Genomic DNA, 18,517 nt, shown 5'->3' on the forward strand with positions numbered 1-18,517 from the left:
GTGTGACGTAACGTGACTATTGGGCACTACCGTGTGGCGTAATGTGAAAAAGGGACACTACTGTGTGATGTAACGTGAAATATTAGGTGGCTACGCCCCTTCCCAGCAAAACTATGCCTGAAATTTTCTTGTGCATGCCTTCGGCACGCGCTCTCCCTGCTTCCCCTATAGTTGGCGGCACAAACGCTCTTTTGTTAAAATGTGTAGTTGTGGCTCTGCTTTGGTGTGCATAGAGGTGTCCTCTGCATTCAGCACCCCTGCCCTAAAAAAGTCCTACAGTGAACACTATCTAATCTTCTACAACTGCTAAACTATCGCTTGGGAAAATGCTTTCCCCTTTCTTGTGCATGACCTACACCAGTGAAGTGCCAGCTTTACCCATAGATATCTGTCCAATCTGTCTGGTGGGAAAAAATAATCTGGTCCATTTTCCAGCTTCTGGGAGCAAATTTCTATTGTTATTTGCTCCCACACATTGCCAGATTTTCTGTCCCACCACACGAATTGGACAGATATATCTATAGGTGTCTGCACAACTTAACAGAACCAACACAATACCAAATGTTTGACTCCCATGCAGGTTGTGCTCTGTTGTATGTATTTTAATAGCTAATTATGTGTACTTGTCTGTTGTTCTAATATTAATTACATTTGTAAGAGCATAGACTAAAGTGGGAGGGGTCAGGAATAGTTAGGGGAGGAGTCTATGCCAGGAGACAGATGCTGACGCGAGGTGGGCCTGTGTGCTCTTTAAATGCCAGGACCTATTTGTAGTCCCTGTCCGGCCCTGCCTTTGATAATCATACCTTAGGTTAACTCCAATTGTAAAGCGCAATGGAATATGCTGTGCTATATAAGAAACTGTTAATAAATAAATAAACTCATACTGCCATACTGTATAAAAAATGCAAACAGCCAAACACTGCAAAAAATATTTGAATCTGAAAACTGTATTTTTAATATAACAGCTTCTATAAAAAAGAATAAAGTAAAAAAATGTTTTATTATATATTTAAATACTTTAAAAGTGCTTTGGGTTCATTGCACCAACATTCAAAATCAGTGTCCACAGCTGGGGGAATGTTTGTAGTTGCCGTCACTGAAGAACCGTTTTCCTCCTTATACTGAAGTCACTCTCATAACAACCTCACCAGAATTATTGTCCTCTATGGAGTCCTCTGGAGTAGGCCTCATTCTATTGAACAGATGTAGCAGGACATATCCACACTGCAATCGGGGAGAGCTTAACTGTGTAGGATTAACCAAGGTCCTGGATCGCAATGCTGTCAGGGGTAGCCACAATGTCCTACTGGTTGAAGGCACTGCACGGCTGCTCTCCTCTATGTCTGTTGCTTTGTCATAGTTCAACACATCCCAATGCAAGTTCACAGCTCTCCATCTCCTGAAGACCTTATACACAGCAGCTCCTTCATGGATAATTAAACCTATAACCACATGAAAGTTACATTTTAATAAGTCTTTGAAATATGTTTTATTTGATTGAATAAACAATTAAAAGTGCTGATAATTAAATTTAAAAAAAAACCTCATTAGAAGCTGAAACAGTAAGGTACTGGCAACATTTTATTCATATTTGTGGGAGGGCTGTTTTTCTTTTCAATACTTATATTACCTTTATTTTAAACCCTACAAAGGACCATGCTGATGGTCACCCTATTCCGCCTCTCTAGGGGGTATATTTACTAAAGTGGAAGTTTTTAGAAATGGAGATGTTGCCCATAGCAACCAATCAGATTCTACTTAACATATAACTAGCACCTTCTGTAAGATAATACCTAGAATCTGATTGGTTGCTATGGGCAACATCTCCACTTCTAAATACTCTCACTTTAGTAAATATACTCCCAGGTATAAGGAGGTATAAGTATCAATGCAAGCTGCTTTGCATTTCTATAAAATGACATAAAAAAAATATGTATATTTTATTTAGTATAGAGCTGTAAACATGGGGCACATGATCAGCTGAGTAACCCAAGCTGACCCTGTCACAATTTCTGTCAGCGAGGAAGATGGAGCGAGCTTTGTCAAAAAATGCGTCTGATTATAGCATTTTCTCCTCTAGCCGCTTCAAATAAGAAATATAAAGTCACAAAGTACATATTACCATCAGAGGCTCTCCATATAAAAATCCCAGGGAAATGCTGGCAAGGACTCAGGATGTGCTCTTTATTATTTGACTCAGAGCCCGTTAGAACAAGAAACACCATATTCCCTCCAATGGATATTAATGGATGCTACAGAGGCACCCACCACTGGTTCCAGCAAGAAAGGGTGTAAGCAGGCAAAAAAGGATCCTGATATGAGCAAAACAACATTCCCCTGCATGGCCAGTAGCGGGAGTGCTGCATTTGCCATCAGTGGTGTTGATATCTCTGCCCAATTGTGGGTATCAGAAACGAGCCAGTTGTGGTCTTCCGGTATAATTTTCTCTCACTGTTAAGCCAAACCTAGGAGAAAGGTGATAGTTATTCTTCTCAAGAGAAGGATGTTCGAGATATTCCCAGTCAAACTGATGACTGGAAATCAGAAATGGTCACCAGATCTTTGGCATCCACTGACAGAGAGGTAAAATCAGCGTACTACAGATGACCATGTAAGTTTAGCAGTTAGAATTGTTGTGCATAGTGCCAATTTTATCTGCTTATTTATAGCTCACAGCCACACACAGGCACACGCATACCTAACTACTCACTACAGAGCTGTTGATTTCTTGGATTGACACTTTTCAAGTTAAAGGCCAAGATAAAGGCCATGGTGAAAGGCATTCTCTCACCATTTACAGTGCAGTTGGCATACATCATTAAGGACTACTGTAGACCACCTGAGACATACAGACTATAATTCTTCAGAGCAACCATTGCTACCAGCTATTCTACCCACTAGCTGTTGCTAGGCAGCAAAAGCTAGTCCTGAAAGCAGGAGTTTACTGAAATCTATGCTCTTCAAATTCTGTTTGTTTTATGGAATAAAGGATTGCCACCTAGTAACAGTGTCTCTCCTGTCCTCACCAGACAATTTGCCAGTTGTCTGCTCTTGATATTACTTGCTTCAAACTGTCTACTCCATTCCTTGCACTATCTAAGGAAATAGAATAGGGAGCTGTACCTTGTACTTATATTCAGTTATTAGTCTACTCACCAGTTTGGGCATCCCGTCGGCCGAATACTAACTACAGCCCACCTATTCCATAAGTTCAGGGCCGGATTGAGGAGAACATGGGCCTGGAGCTGAAAATGATCAAGGGCCTATTTTGAGAAGTAGAGGAGGTGTGACCATTACTGTCTAGGTGTAGCCAGTGCCATGTGGGAGTGTACACATCCTACACTATCAGCCCCAATGTCTTCCTAAATATGTAATAGAAAAAAAAGCTTCATTTTGTGAGGTAACTAGAAATACAATTTTACTACTTATGATTTATGGCTGACCTTGTGGACAGCAAATGGCCAGTCAACATCATGCTGTCATGATGATGGGCCTATTTTTATGTGGAGGCCTGGAGCTGTAGCTCCATCTGCCCCATTGTTAATCTGGCCCTGCATAAGTTAACACACCATTCTAGTGTTCTCCCTTGGAATAAGCACTCATTGCAGAAAGTCCTTTTATTGTTGCTAGTATGTTACCACCTATCCCAGTGTCAGCAATACATGTGCCTTAATGTTCATACAAATAAAACAACTCCACATCATCTATTCTAGACTGTAGTTTATTTCTGTTCTAGGTCAATTGCCAACTTCAGCCTTCCATAAAATTTGACAGGCTCGGCAGGAGGAATCTCAGTTTAGCTGATCATGTGACCCCTGTGCTTAGAGCTGTATGCTACTTGTAACATAATGACAGCATGTTATTTAAGAGGCTGTCACCACAAGCTAGCTGTTGCTACTGTAGGTGGCAATCGTTTGTTCACAAGAACATATAGAGTTTGCAGATTATAGATTCCTGTGAACTAATTTACTGTTCAACACACACTAAGCTGCTGATTCAGAGTTAGCCACAAAATGGGCGTTATTTATTCTAAATAAAACATGCAAATATAGCAGATATCTGCCCGTAAACTGAACTGTGCTCATCTCTAGATATGGTATATGGTTCCACATTGGCAGTGTATGCAACTGGCTTATACCAGGCATATGTCACATACACTTAGGGCCCGACTCAGACCCGGACACAATGCTGCGCTCGCATGCTATGGGCGATTGTTGCCTGTCTGCGCATGTGTATGCATCAAAATGCGCATGCGCGAGCCAGTCATAGCGATCGGGAAGCGATCGCACGGATAACACAGAAGGTCCGCTAGTTTGACTGACAGAATGTGCCGTTTGTGGGTGGTGACAGAGGAAGGTCCTGGAAAACGGGGGAGTGGTGGTGTGAACGTAGGCGTGTCTGAGCGGCAAAACTGCGTTTTATGGGCGTCCATAATTACAAGGCTGTGTCATTGTACACGTCACCTGGCTTTATTTTTTGACTGAAGCACTCGCAGTGCTTGCGGTAGGGTAGGGTCTACCACAAGCACTGCGTATGCCTCCAATGGTTTCCGACGTTACCGATTGTTATATACACTTCCTGGAGATGACGTGCGTAACAAAGGGCAAGTGGGAGTCATTACACTGGCTTGCGAGGACATTGCAGCCGCATGCTAAGACATAGAGGGCGTCCTTATATCTTGCTGTGCGATCGCGAGATTTGCATACCCGGCCCCCTTGCAGCTGCGTGCGAACGCAGTGTTGTGTCCGGGTCTGAATCGCCCCCTTAGGCCCATGTTTTAACCATTTCTTTAGCTTGCAAAATATGCATTTACTATCAAGCATCAAAGAAACATCAAAACCCTTTCTAATAAAGCAGAAAAAACACTCAATCTTGTGTTTGTAATAATAATTAGAAAATAAAAGAATAATATATGACTGAGCAATAAGGAAAGCTGTGTAATAGCATCAGCAGTGTTTTTGCAACCAGTAAAACACAAGCAGTTTGCTAGTACTGGCAATGTTCATTATTGTCTTCCAGTATTTGTAACTGGCCCTGACAACCAGCAAATAAAATGGCTTTCTCAGGCATATATGCAACTGTGTCAGGTCAACGTGGTTTGAAATTACACAAACACGCCCTTACTATACTCAGTGAACTGATGTGAACAAGCCTCCCTCCCAGGCGAGACATCGTCATCACACAGGGACATGTGATGCAGCTGGCTGGGCACCCACTCATTAGACTGTGTACTGGAATCCCCGCACAGTTCTAAGTCACTGATTACAGCCCTGCATCTAAGCCGCCCGCCGTTCACCGTCCACCCAGACGCCCTGTCCCTCACATGCATGGGATCAGGACACCGGAAGTATCCCCTTTCCTCTCTGCATATATAGTACTTGGTGCATATCAAGCACAAGTGCCATGTTTTTATACCTGTTTTCACCATATGACTCTTAAACCCTCTTTTACCTCAGAAAAAACCTTTTAGCACTCTCTCATCGGCCTGTCGTTTATGCTCTGTCCTACTACGTCTCCTGACACCAGACAAACTCTTGCAGTTTGGCAGAAGCAGTGGCGATCGCCCCCCCTAGCACAGTCCGTTCTTTATCATCTCTCTCCTCTGCATCACTCAGCTGCCTGTAATCGGAGCTGTGTAAGCGCGCTCCTAGTCAGGGAGGTGTGTCAGTGACAGGCTGTCACCCGGAAGCTGAGAAGGAAGAGATCACAGCCGGCTCCTCGATCGCATCCTGCTGCTGCAGGACTGCCTAGAGACTGTCATCCCTGCACAGTGGTGCTCTCTGGGCCTGCTTTTGTATGTAGCCCACAAATACTGCACAGCTTTATTATTACACTGCACTTTAGATGTCAGTTAGGACACCTCCCTTACAAATCTAAATGTCTCTGCACATTTTAAATCTGCCCCACCTGTAGTGCAGCATGGTTTCACCAAGATGATCAGTTAAGTGCTAAATCTCACTCTATTTCCAAAGCTGAATCAGGCCCTCTGTGCGCTACTGACACTGTACAGGGAGATGTTACAGCCTCTGTCCTAGCCCGCTGCTTAAGCACTGGAGGGCATGACCATGGCCTCTGCTGCCCCTGAACAGAGGGAGTGGGGAGCAGGGAGATGACTGGGGGAGGTGGGAGCAGAGTGATGGCTGCTTCTGGGGGAGTGACTTCTGCTGTTATCGGAGAGATGGAGGGGGGAGCAGAAAGGTGGCTACTGCTGCCCCAGCACAGAGAGGAAGGGATGACTTCTGCTGCCCTCAAACGGGGGGGGGGGGCAGGGAAATGGCTGGGGGAGGGGGACAGGGCCGGATTATAGGCGGGGTGAACGGGGCGGTCATCCAGGGGCTCCCACACACTGGGGCCCCACACATTGCCCCTACCCGTCCCACTCTGCCACCTCCCTTGCCTGTCTGGCTTCCGCAAGCATAGCTGACTCGAGTCGCACACTGCAAAGTCAGGCCCTCCCCCTACTCACCTTCCAGTCCAGGGTCCAGTCTGGCTTTTCCTCAGTGGATATGTTCCTCGACGCTCTGCTCTCTTGCCTGGTTCCCCGCTCTACCAGCCCAGGCTCCATTAGAAGGAAGATGGCACTCGATGGCACAATGCACACCATTCGCGGCCACCGGCATCCTGACAGGTAACGCACCGGTTCCTGGCCCTCTACTTGTATGTGTGTGTGTGCATTATGCCCTCCACTGCCCATTGCGGCTGTGATGGGGAGCTCCAGCCAGCAACCTTGCATTGCAATTTTGCGTAGGAGTGGCAACAGGCGGTTAGTATCAATTTGATTGGTTGGGGCCCCCACAACTTAGTTTCCCCGTGGCTCCCACAAGTCTTAATCTGGCCCTGGATGGGGAAGCAGGGAGATGGCTGCTGGTACTAAAACTGTGTATTCACACATAGTGAATACAATAACATATATAAATTGTAATAATCAATGTGGCAAAAAAAACCTGTGAAGGGGAGGAGCTGGGACCAGAAAGAGGAGGAGTTTAATCATGAAATCACCCCCCCCCTAAAAGAACAGTCTAGATCCGCCCCTGAACAGAAGTGCCTCTATACTTTCTTCTCACCAGCTGCTTTTCCGCTCTCTCATTCTTTGTCCTCTGCTTTACAGCATGACAGAGAGACAGTACTGTAGAAGCGGGGGGACTAAGTCTGGCCAGCTTCATATATTCTCTATTGGTCACATATTACATTTGTTTGTGACACTATTGCATTAACGCTTTTCTTTAGGTGACATTGTTGAATATATAACATGTTTTGATGCAAAGGATTATCTGAGTGTATGCTTGGAATTTATGTCGTTTATCAAAATAGGAGACCCTTTCAGTCATAATTGTTACTGATGCTATGATATATTTTATCCAGCTCTTCCCTACTTGAAGTACACAAAAATATATGTTATGACGACATATGGTGGATATTAGACAAAATAACCCTATTGCAGAGGGGTGCAACGTTTTCAATTATTCTATTAGAGGACTAAGAAAGTGTTTACTATCTATTTATATATACATTTCTTTGAAGTTTTTATTAACGCACTGGCAATACTGCATAAATGTTTTGCAATGCTTTATTCATTTATGAATTTTTGAAAATATGCTTATGCAATAATTTATTCATTTATGAATTTTTAAATATATGCTTACTCCGAACTATTTTGGACACTCCTAGACTCACACAGGACGCTGTTCGGATACTGGATGTCAAATGTGATACAGGGTGGACGACATAGGGCTAACGATGTTTAGCACCCTTAAAGTTATTAATCGTGTCAACTGTAGTACCTGTACCTATATTCTTAAGACTTAAATTACAAGGGTGCATTTATCAGTTTAAGATTGTTCATATAACTCACCAAGATTTAATTATCATTGTTCACACAGAGAGGATATTTTCCCTTCTATGACCAGATTGGAACATATAATTATTTCATCATTCTTTTGATATATGTGAATTTTTCACTTATATTCAATATATGAGTTTGCACACTAACTTATGCAAAATTAGTTTTTTGTAAATTTTATATATCTTGTGTATTGTTTGGTGTGTATACTATATGGTTTATGATACCCCTTTATTTTAAAGGTATAAGAATAAAAGTACAATTTTAACATACTTCAGAATCTTTCACATTTTGATAAGAGTGCCCCCAGCAAAGAGTCTTCTTTTTTCTTCCCCTACATTGCACCTTTTTCTGACTCTGGAGAGCACCACCAGAATATTAAAATGTACGCAATATCCAGCGTCAATTCCTGATCAAGTTGGTCTTTGAATATTTTTCAACCATCTCTATTTCTAATCACCATAGACAACTCAGAGATGGTACAACTTCTATATATCCTGTGCGAGCTCTAACACCAAATGCTCACCAGCCTATACTCAGTGTACGTAAGTGTCAAGACAGGGCCGGCACTTCCATTAGGCAGCTGCCTAACGCCCCTGGAGGGTGCAGCTGAGACCACCAAACAAACGGAAGGATGTCTCCAAAAGAGACATCCTTCTATCTCATTGGGCTGGTGACATCTATGTTTCTAAGCATCCATAGCCGCTATGTGTCCGGACCCCACTGTGACAGTCACTGTTCTAACACAGTTCTAGGCCAGCAGCTTCAGGTCTCTATGCCGCGGCCCGCAACTGCCCGGGGTGGGTCAGGCTGTCAGCTGCAACACTGATGAATGCTATGTAAAAGCAAATCGCCCGCCCTCGGATCTCTTTTCCCCTTTTTTCTCCTCCTCCCTTTTCTTTTGGAGAAGATGAGGTGCAAACCTAGCCGGGGCTGAGAATAATGGCTGGCCAGTGTCATGTCAAATTACACAAAGTAAGTAAGCAAGTTTACAGAAAGTGCAGCTGCTCTCTGCTGTCTGCATAATTAATTAATGGTTTATCTCCCAATAATAATTTTAAACAGCAATTGTGTTTGATAAAAAAATAAAATAATGTAGGTTGAATTAAAATGTAAGAAAAACAAATACATATAAGGAAAACAGTATTCACATGTACATAATATCAATACAAATAAATGTAAATAAAAGAAAAAGATGCACTTTACCCCCAAAATGTACAGATTTTCCCAGCCACAACCTGTATTTTTTTTTTACTCTGCATGCGCTTCTTTTCGCTGGCGCAAATCTGACTTGGCACTGTGTATGACTGGGTCAGGGTCTGTAGTGGACATTGAAACGTACACAAGGGGGAGTGCAGTAAGGGGGAGCAGGGGCGGAATGGTGTAGCTTTGCCTAGGGCGTGTTAAAACCTTGCACTGGCCCTGGTGTCAGAATCACACGTATAGGTACTTATGCGTTTGTTGTCTTTATTTTGTGTATGTGCATAGTACTCACTCTGTGATAGCCTATATATGTCTTTTCTTTTTGGGTCTTAGTCAGTGCTTAAGGACTATAATAAACATTTACAAATCATATGTTCATAATCTTATAATACAAAATAATATACAGTACTTGTTTTTTAATATTATATGTTCAGTGATAAAATAAAATTATATGTTGATAATGAATACAGGAATGAGAAAATCCTCTTGCTTATGAGTTCTCCTGTTAATTCCTTTGGCTATAGCTATTTATTGACTCTTTCGGCATTATAAGTGAGCCACTACTTGAATGGCCTGCAGTAACTCATGCCCTTCTCATGATGAATTTTTGGTCAGCTTGCTTTGTAATTAATAATGATAATCTAGGAGATTTAATGATGTATGCACTGCTGTGGAAATGTCAATAAATGTCACACGTTGCCTTTTCCAGGCTTCATCTTAATTAATTGTAATCAATGTGGTTTTTATTCTCACTGAATGCACCTTACATCATCACTGTTTCTCAGTACTAAATACTGTATGTATGAAACCAGTATCTGCACTTTATTAGAAAAATTTCAAATTGACAGTTTAGTTTGAGCTCTGAAGAAGAAAGCATTGGTTGCAGGACCTTTATCCAAGCAAAATGGCAGTGACTGCTATTACATACATACAATACATAAACAGACTGCATGGTGACTAGCTAGTGTGGTGGATGTGCATGTACATTAGGTATATGATCTGATGTGAGCATGCAAGTGCACAGGTAAATCCATTATTCTCCTTCCTGCTGTCCATGATGAATGAGGTTGGTTATACAAGACTATGTGAAAACACATTAGGGTCTATTTACTACAGAGGGAAAATTTATATCTCCAGGCAAAAGCTTCCTTATGTACTGATGTGTTCTTCTTACACATCTTTGTTACAGTCACTATTGGTGCGCCAGGTCCCGTGGGAGTCTCTGCTAGTGTTGGGCATCTTTTTTTGCTGAAAATGCGTCACGTTGCATTGTGAAGCAACTAGGACGCAGCAGCAAACTGTGCTGATTAATCTGACGTGTGACACTTGTATAGCTGTGTTTGACTGAGTCTTTGAATTTGTATACGAAGAGCTACAATGTAGCGACCACAGCTTTTTTCATTCCAAGTTCCGTTATGGTTCATATATAGACTCAGGTGCACAGAAATATACAAGGGTCACATGTCAAATTAATCAGGACAGTCTGTTGGTGCGTTGCATTTTCGGCAAAAAAGACGCCCGACGCTAACAAGGGATGCAGTCAGGAAGTCGATGGTCAGCTTCCCGACTGTCTAATCCCGGCAGGGGTCTAATGACAGGCGTCGAAATCCTGACGCCTGTCATTTTACCCACGCCGGGAGCCCGACGCCCGACATACCGATCGAAGACAAGCCGGGCGGTAGGTGCGGGCAGCTGCGTGGGGGGGGTTAGGTTAGGGGCTCCCGGGGGGAATTAGGGTTAGGCACCCCGCCGGGAGGGTTAAACTAGGGGAAGGGGGGTTAGGGTTAGGCACTTACAGGGGAAGTTAGGGTTAGGCAGTTGGGGGGAGTTTAGGGTTAGGTACCCCTAAGGGAGGGTTAGGGTTAGGGGGGGTTAGGTTAGTGAATACTAAAAATACTTACCTGTCGGGATCTTCACTGCCGGTTTTCCAGCATCGGGATTTGAACTCCATTCTAGCAGAGTAGCATGGGAGCTGGCGGCTTTTTCGATTGACTGGAAGTTAGGATACATCTAAGGTAGTCATCCAAAATAGATTTTATAATAGGATCTTGTTGCAGAATGGCAAAATTGTTCTTTATGATGGATTGATGTGATTTAGAATTATATTTGGAAATGAAAATTCCATTTTGGTTACAACTGTGCATATGGGTGAATATACACATTTTTTCCATTCAAGTTTCTTTGTAGCAATATATGCTCAATTAACTGTACTGCCATCTCTGCATCAGGCCTATAATCTACACATAGGGTTAAAGGTGTAACTACCGTGTATTCAGTTGCTATGGGGACCGTACAGCCTCCAAGGGGTTAATGAGTGCTGGGAGGGGGTCAGTGTGTTTTGGAAGGAGGTCAGTGCATGCTGGGAGGTGGTTGTTGCATCTGTGAGGTGGTTGGTGAGTTCTGGGAGGGGGGAGGTGAGTGCTTGGGGTGTAATAAGCTATATGCATCAACTAATGGGGTTATTCAGTTTCAAGTAGGTCTGGTTTTATGCTTGTATTAAAAATGATTGGTGGCAGTAAGCATGCCCTCTTTGCAGCACTAGGCAATCTAGGGAGCGCAGCTGAGAGGTGTCTCCTGAAGCTTTGGGGGCCTTCAGAATTTTGCTAAGGGGCCCACAAACGTCTGTACTAAGTGACATACCTTTCATGAGTGTATGACTGACCAGTTGCAACTGCGGCTGCCTGCGTGGTGCCTACCTCCCTATACTAGTGCAGGGGTGATTTGTGGAGAAGATGGCTCCTCACAGGAGCTACAGTAGCCAGGGGACTGGCACTGTGCCAGAATCTTTGCTCTCTTGCACATGCTGCATGTTCCTAAATGTATCACCTGAAAGATTGACTGCTGGGAACAGGTTTGAGAGGGGCTGCAGTACGTGGAGGGGTGATGCACATGGCCCCACCAGCTCTTAAAACACCCATATAGCACATTTAATCTTTTCCAACAAACTTTGCTGATTACTTCTCCAAAGTTTATCAACACATCAAGAATCACCTGGAACCTACTTTGTGGCTGGTTCTCACTAACAGGTAAATCCCAATGCTATGGTAAATTATTCTTACTTTTATAGTGGGTTGGAGCTTTTGGACATCCAGCACTAACTGAAGCATCTAGATTGTCAACCAACTAATTGAAATTGCAAACTCAGTGGGTTAATGTACAATTAGGCAAAAATATCAGTTAAATGAATCTCCTTTCATGCTTTTTCTCCATCCTTCCCTGGTCTGCTTTCCAGTAGGGAAATTCTAAGGAGCCTATTTATCAATGGGAAAAAAGTCCTAAATGGCTTTCTCAATTGATCAAGCACACAGCCAGCGATGGTAAAGCATAGGGAAGCTGGTTATCGCATATTTACTAGGGACAGTGGCAATACTTGTACTGCTGGCTATCATCCTATGCTATAGCTATCTCAGGAGCATGACAGAACAGACACGATAAACAAGAAGAAGTGCCTTATTATGGTTATTTCATTATTACAAATATATTAAAATAATTATTTTTCTTTTTTTTGTTTGAAGTCAGAAGACTGAGGACCTCATTCAGAGGCGGTCGCACGGAGCGATTGGTCGTAGCGAGCGATGTTTTTTTCAACTGCGCATGCGTGTACATGGCAGTGCGCATGCGCAAGCCTGTCTTTCTTTAGTCACTACGAGGTCGTAGCTGAGATTGACATTTCGTGCCGTTTGTGGGTGGTTACAGGGGAAGGTGCTTATGAACGGGGGAGTATTGGTGTGGAAGCAGGCGTGGTTGACCTTAAAAAGGGCGTTTTAAGGGCGTGCATATATTACTGAGCGAGTCATCACACATGTCATCTCATTGCAATAACGACGCTACTGCTCGCAGAGCTAAGGGTAGCCCAGGGTCTACCTTAAGCATTGCGAGTGCAGGCGATGGTTTCTGCCTCAACCAATGTCTCTAGGCAATTAACACTGTAATAGGTGTTAATCGTGCTGACGTAGGTTGCCACCTGCGACCGACTCTGAATTAGGCCGTAGAGATAGGAGGTGTGCTTTCATTGTTGTGGGTGTTTCCGCGCTTACGATGTGCGTTGCGACTGAGCGCTCATTTTGCATATTCTCGATCACTTTGGGTGCTACCGATCGTCCCGAGTGACCGCCTCTGAATGAGGTCCTGAGTTTCTGTTACGTGCACAGAAGGGCCCTAACTAGAGGGCAGGGCTGCCATCAGAAATTGTGGATCACAGGTCTGACAAACAGTCAGTGTTTCTGCAACTCCAGCCCCACAGTCTCTACAGTAAAAGCCAGCCCCCCTTCTGTCTCTGCCTGCCAGCCATGACCCCTTCTGTCTATACCAGCCAGCTCCCCTTCTGTCTATGCCGGCCATCCCCCCTTATGTGTCTCTGCCAGTCAGCCACCCTTATGTCTCTGCCTGCCAGCCCCCCTTCTGTCTATGCCAGCCAGTTCCCCTTATGTCTATGCCAGCCAGCTGCCCTTCTGTCTATGCAAGCCAGCCCCTCTTATGTCTATGCCAACAAGCTCCCCTTCTGTCTCCACCCGCCAGCCCCCGCATGACATGACACTTGAATTCTTCTCTTCAGGCTCACATGCCGCAGCTCCTCCCCCTTTCAGCAGCATGATGGGAGGGCAAGTGGTAAGAGCGGGTAGGCCACCACCTCTAACTTTGTGGCACAGTGGGTGGTAGATATGGGTGAGTCCCCCCCACCCTCTCTATCTGAGTGTCCAGGCCTTGGATTAGAGTCCCAGCAATCCCCCCTGATGGCGGCACGCAATTCTGTCTACACGCCCTTGATGATGTGCCCTCACTAAACTAAGCATGCATGTGATCGCTCCATCACCAACCAGTTACACCCCTTCAGATGCAAGTGGAGATGCATCTGTGTTGCACACGACTATAAATTGCCCATACAAGCGTGCAGTCTGCTACGGAGTATGCTCAGTGTGAAGACATGCAATATCCATCAGCAAAATGGACTTACAGTGTAGATGTAACTGTGCATTAGCCCTTATGTGTGCAGAAATTAATTGTAGTACGCTAAACTTGTGATCACAATCAACATGAAAACATATGGGAGACAGTGGATGCTAAATGTGCAAGAATAAATACAGTTCACTCAAATCACCCAATGACACAAAAATCATTTGAAAAACTTACCTATACACACTAGATCCATGAAGCCATACATGCCGTAGCATACTTGAAAAAGGATGTCCCTTCTTTGCCAAACTGCGAAAGGGCTAAATGCTGACCACAGAAGCCACGTCACACTAGATACTAGGAATAATGATCCAAGGATTACAGCAATCATCTGAACCTTTTCCACCAGCGTCACTGTAATGCGCTGCCACTAAGACAAAAAGAATAGTTTAACAACTAGTTCATTTGCTCATTAAATATAAAACATTGTTTATTATTAACCAGTTTTTATACAACTGTCTAGGTTACAGTGTCAATATGTAACAGACAAGAGCTAGGGCCAACACTGCATCTAAGGACAAAATTTGTACTCCACAACAATCAATTATTAGATTTAAGCTTTCCTAAGCAAGTTAGACTGAAAGCAATAATCTGATTAGTTGATGTGGCCTAGGTAAATATGCACCTATCAAATTAAAATTAAGTATTTTGCTATCCTGAAATTATATTTCCAATACAGGAACTGTTGTATTTAGACTATAGGGCTCATTTAGAGCTAGAATATGGATTTCTGTTCTGTGCATTTTTCCAAGAATAACATATGCATATATCCATAAATATTTTTGCAAATTGTTCACTTGCATCTCTGTACACCTAGGCAAGAGCAGCAGGGTGGTAAGGCATGGGAATGCATAAACATGCTGTAAGCACATGCAATGTTATTTTAACAAAGACGTGGACACAGCCACAGATGCACCTGTAGGAGTGCTAATGCAATGATGCACAATGAGGATGATGATTATCATAATACCTCACAACATTATGAATGTACAAATCAGGGCATGGGGTGTGGCTTAGCACTTTTGAAGATGATTCCACTCCAAACTCCCTCTCCTTCTCCTAAAACATTCTCGGTTTGCCACAAACTTAATACAACACCTGCTTCGGTGTGTACTGCACCAGCTCATGATCGACATGCGCCCCAATTTCCCACAAATCGTGACGTACAAGTCGACCACGGGACAGTGAGGCAATAGCAACAGATCAGGAAAATCCTGCTGAAATTTGAACTGTTGGGAAGCATGCTATCAGCAGAACTGGTTCTGACAGGCTGCATCATGACCCCACTAGTACTTAAAACATTTGCATTGCAACAATATTATATGAAATTGCAACAATCTATGTACTCATTATTAAATTGTCATTTCATTTGATTTTTAAAGGGAAAAACAACAGATGTTTAATTAGGGTTATGCATTTATTTTATAGTGAAAATCTAAGCAGGTGACAACTTAATACAATGTTACAGCTAATTACTTAATGTTAAAATGAAACTGTATATTCCATTTAAATTGTGTTTGTTTATTCATACATTTCCATATGGCTAGATGTTGTAATGTAACCACACAGAGGGGTCTATTCAGCAAGAGTGACGATGTTGCCCAGAATATTATCGGGCAACACCGTCTCTTTAATCAATTATGATAATTTATTGCTGCTATTCAGTTGCGGTAACACGCTGTCCCTGCGATGTCACAGAAGGCATTGTTTTTGGGATTCCGAAAACAATACCTTGTTTGTTCTTCTGCACATGCTCAGTCATGCTTTCGGGAATAATCTCCATCCCTGCTTGCGGTGACCACCAACGGGGTAAGTACAGCTCCAGCCTGACTAAATTGATTGACATGTGTATACAGGTTTTATACTGGCCTGTATACATGTATATTTATGTGCTTTTATATTTAACATTTAAATATAAATGTATACAGGCAAGTGTAAAGCCTGTATACACATGTCAATCAATTTAGGCAGGTTTAACATGCTCTAGGTGGACTTACCTGTCGGCGGTCACCGGAAAGCAGTCACAGAGACTGGGCGGACTTACAAGATGCTGCAGGGACTTATGGATAAATTTCCCTCTGTCCCTGCAGTTTTTGGGATATTTAAGTATTTTCTTCAAATAACGCCATTCTGAGATGGCGTTATATAAAGTAAATATTTTTCGAGTGATTTAACAGTTTTTGCTTTGCCGAACATTGCGGTACTCTGCAGGCAGGGAATTAATGGAGAAGATAACTGCGTTATTTTCTCCATTATACCATTGCTGAATAGGAGATTTACATAAAAAATAAGAAAATCATAGTTTCCGTATTTTTCATGTAAACAAATCATTGCTGAATAGACCCCTAAGTGAGAGATTTCATTATATCATCTTATTGCTTTCTGTATGGCAGTGGTTCCCAAACTGTGTGCCGTGACACCCTGGGGTGTCCCAGGACACTTGCAGGGTGCCTCAGCTTTGTGGTACAGCAACAAGGCAAATTATTTATAGTCAATGTAATGTAAATATGTGGACAAACAGAAGCGCAAACCTGTCTGCCACACATAACTTACCCTAAGGATTACAGATAAGCACAATTTACCACATTTTTTTTTTCTTCTGAATTTCTCATTAACAAACTTTTGGCCTAGGGGTGCCATGAAAACAATGCTGATACACTAGGGCACCGTGATTCAAAAAAGTTTAGGAACCACTGCTGTATGGTATTAAAATGATGTAGGATGAGAAATTGCATCAGAATAGATCATAAGTAATGATTTACAGGAGCCAAACTTATCAACTAATGTTACATTTAGTAACAGTAGTAAAAATAAATGTCACATTTTGTCCTCACAAGAAAAACTGGTGATCAGTAAAAACACAACGTTCAGTCAATGCATGCACTAAAGGTTATGGATCAAAATAAAGGCAATACACCCTTTTTCAGCTCCTGACAAACCATTGCAATATTTTATATTGCCTACATCAATTTCAGTGATTTGTGTGCATTCTTCTATACTTAGTATGCTATTAAATTTTCCTGTATCTTAAAAAAAAAAAAAAAATCAGCAAAATTACAGAGGGACACAGAGGTACAAACACCAACTTGACATCTACACACGTTCATGTGAAACAAAAACAATTGTGCTTAACAGTTTTCAGAAGATGGCACTGCAACACAGATAGGCTATATCCTATCCCACAGGCCCACAAAGTATACAACAACAATGTACATGTACACTCTTTGCATACAGCTCCAACAGCTATATAGATGCTTTGTACTGGAAATTAGCTAACTTGCTTTAAATCCAATAAGCACATTATATTAATATTCTGTGCGCTGCAATAAACAGAAACAGACAGGTGGCGGATTATCCCCAAAACAAAATATATGCACATGGATTACTGCAGCAGATTATTTCATCTGGAAAGTTTATGCCAAGCTTGATAATGTATGAATCCATCTACATAGAAAATAATGCTATGCATGTGATCACCTGAATTCTGAGCTAATGAAATGTTACCTGTTAATTAAAATTTACATACATCACATATGAGCAACATGTTGTGATATGATACTATATGGTACTATTAATTTAGTTTGTTGATCTGACAGGACTCTTCAGTAAGGAAATATAAGGGGTGGCAGTTTAACTCTTTTTAATATCAAAATATTTTACAAAACACATGCAATATAGGTGCATATGAACCAATAAAGTTGCATAATTAATCACCATTTAAAAGTGCAAAATCAGGGCAAAATGGGACCCATAACATAACTTCCCAACCAAACCAAAATTTGCTTGAGGCAAGACTGTCCTGTTAGGCCACAATCATAATTGCATTTGAAAGTCAATGTAATCAGCCGATATTGTGAAAGATGGACAGTATGTCTTTGATGAAATGCACAATAAAAATGTGTTTGTGACATACATACAATGGTAATTAAAGTAGCACTATAAAGTCCAAAACAATCACTCAATAAGTAAAATAGAAGCCTAAATGCTCGTCAAAAGATTGAATGGAAATTTGTAAATTAGGAGATTCCATCATAAAAATCTGCAGCGCAGGCAAGACATTCACTATTAATCCTATTCTGTACATTTCATACGCAAGCATAAAGTGGTGCAGGCATAGTCATTAATGATCAACAAACAGAATAGCTGACAATGCTTTAAACAACAATAAAAAAAAACATGAAAAAAAATTACAAACAAAGGGATAGTAAATGCAGATTATATCAGAATATTAATTAATTTAATCATAATGGCTGATGCTTAGTTAGGAGCAAAGCTAAAAAAGGAGTAACTCTGCTCCTGGACCAACCATGTGCAATGCAAATGCATTTAGAGAAAATATTGGCTGTTTTTCATGCAACACACATATACTGGATAGTTTACTTTTTACACTGTAATTTAGAGTTCAGCTAAGACATGCCCCTCCCAACTATAAATATCACTGCACATTTTACATCTTCCCCACCTCTATGAATTTGTATGTAGCTATGGATTAATAAGATTCATGTGTTACAGATGAAA

At 42.1% G+C, this 18,517-nt stretch overlaps 1 protein-coding gene across 3 annotated transcripts in view; it reads right to left on the reverse strand.

Annotated features, from left to right (window-relative positions):
* Positions 1-973: 973 nt before the first annotated feature.
* Positions 974-18,517, reverse strand: part of MARCHF11 (membrane associated ring-CH-type finger 11) — an 86,681-nt gene continuing 69,137 nt past the window's right edge. For all 3 annotated transcript variants that reach the window (XM_088459627.1, XM_088459628.1, XM_088459626.1), the window contains 2 exons: positions 14,177-14,369; positions 974-1,445 (listed from right to left, as the gene is read on the reverse strand). In XM_088459627.1, coding sequence (XP_088315753.1) covers positions 1,120-1,445; positions 14,177-14,369 — 519 coding nt within the window. In that variant the 3' untranslated portion in view covers positions 974-1,119. The remainder of the gene's footprint in view (positions 1,446-14,176; positions 14,370-18,517) is intronic.

The sequence above is a fragment of the Taudactylus pleione genome, unplaced genomic scaffold, assembly GCF_031769625.1.
Source record: "Taudactylus pleione unplaced genomic scaffold, aTauple2 ptg000917l, whole genome shotgun sequence".
Lineage (NCBI taxonomy): Eukaryota > Metazoa > Chordata > Amphibia > Anura > Myobatrachidae > Taudactylus > Taudactylus pleione.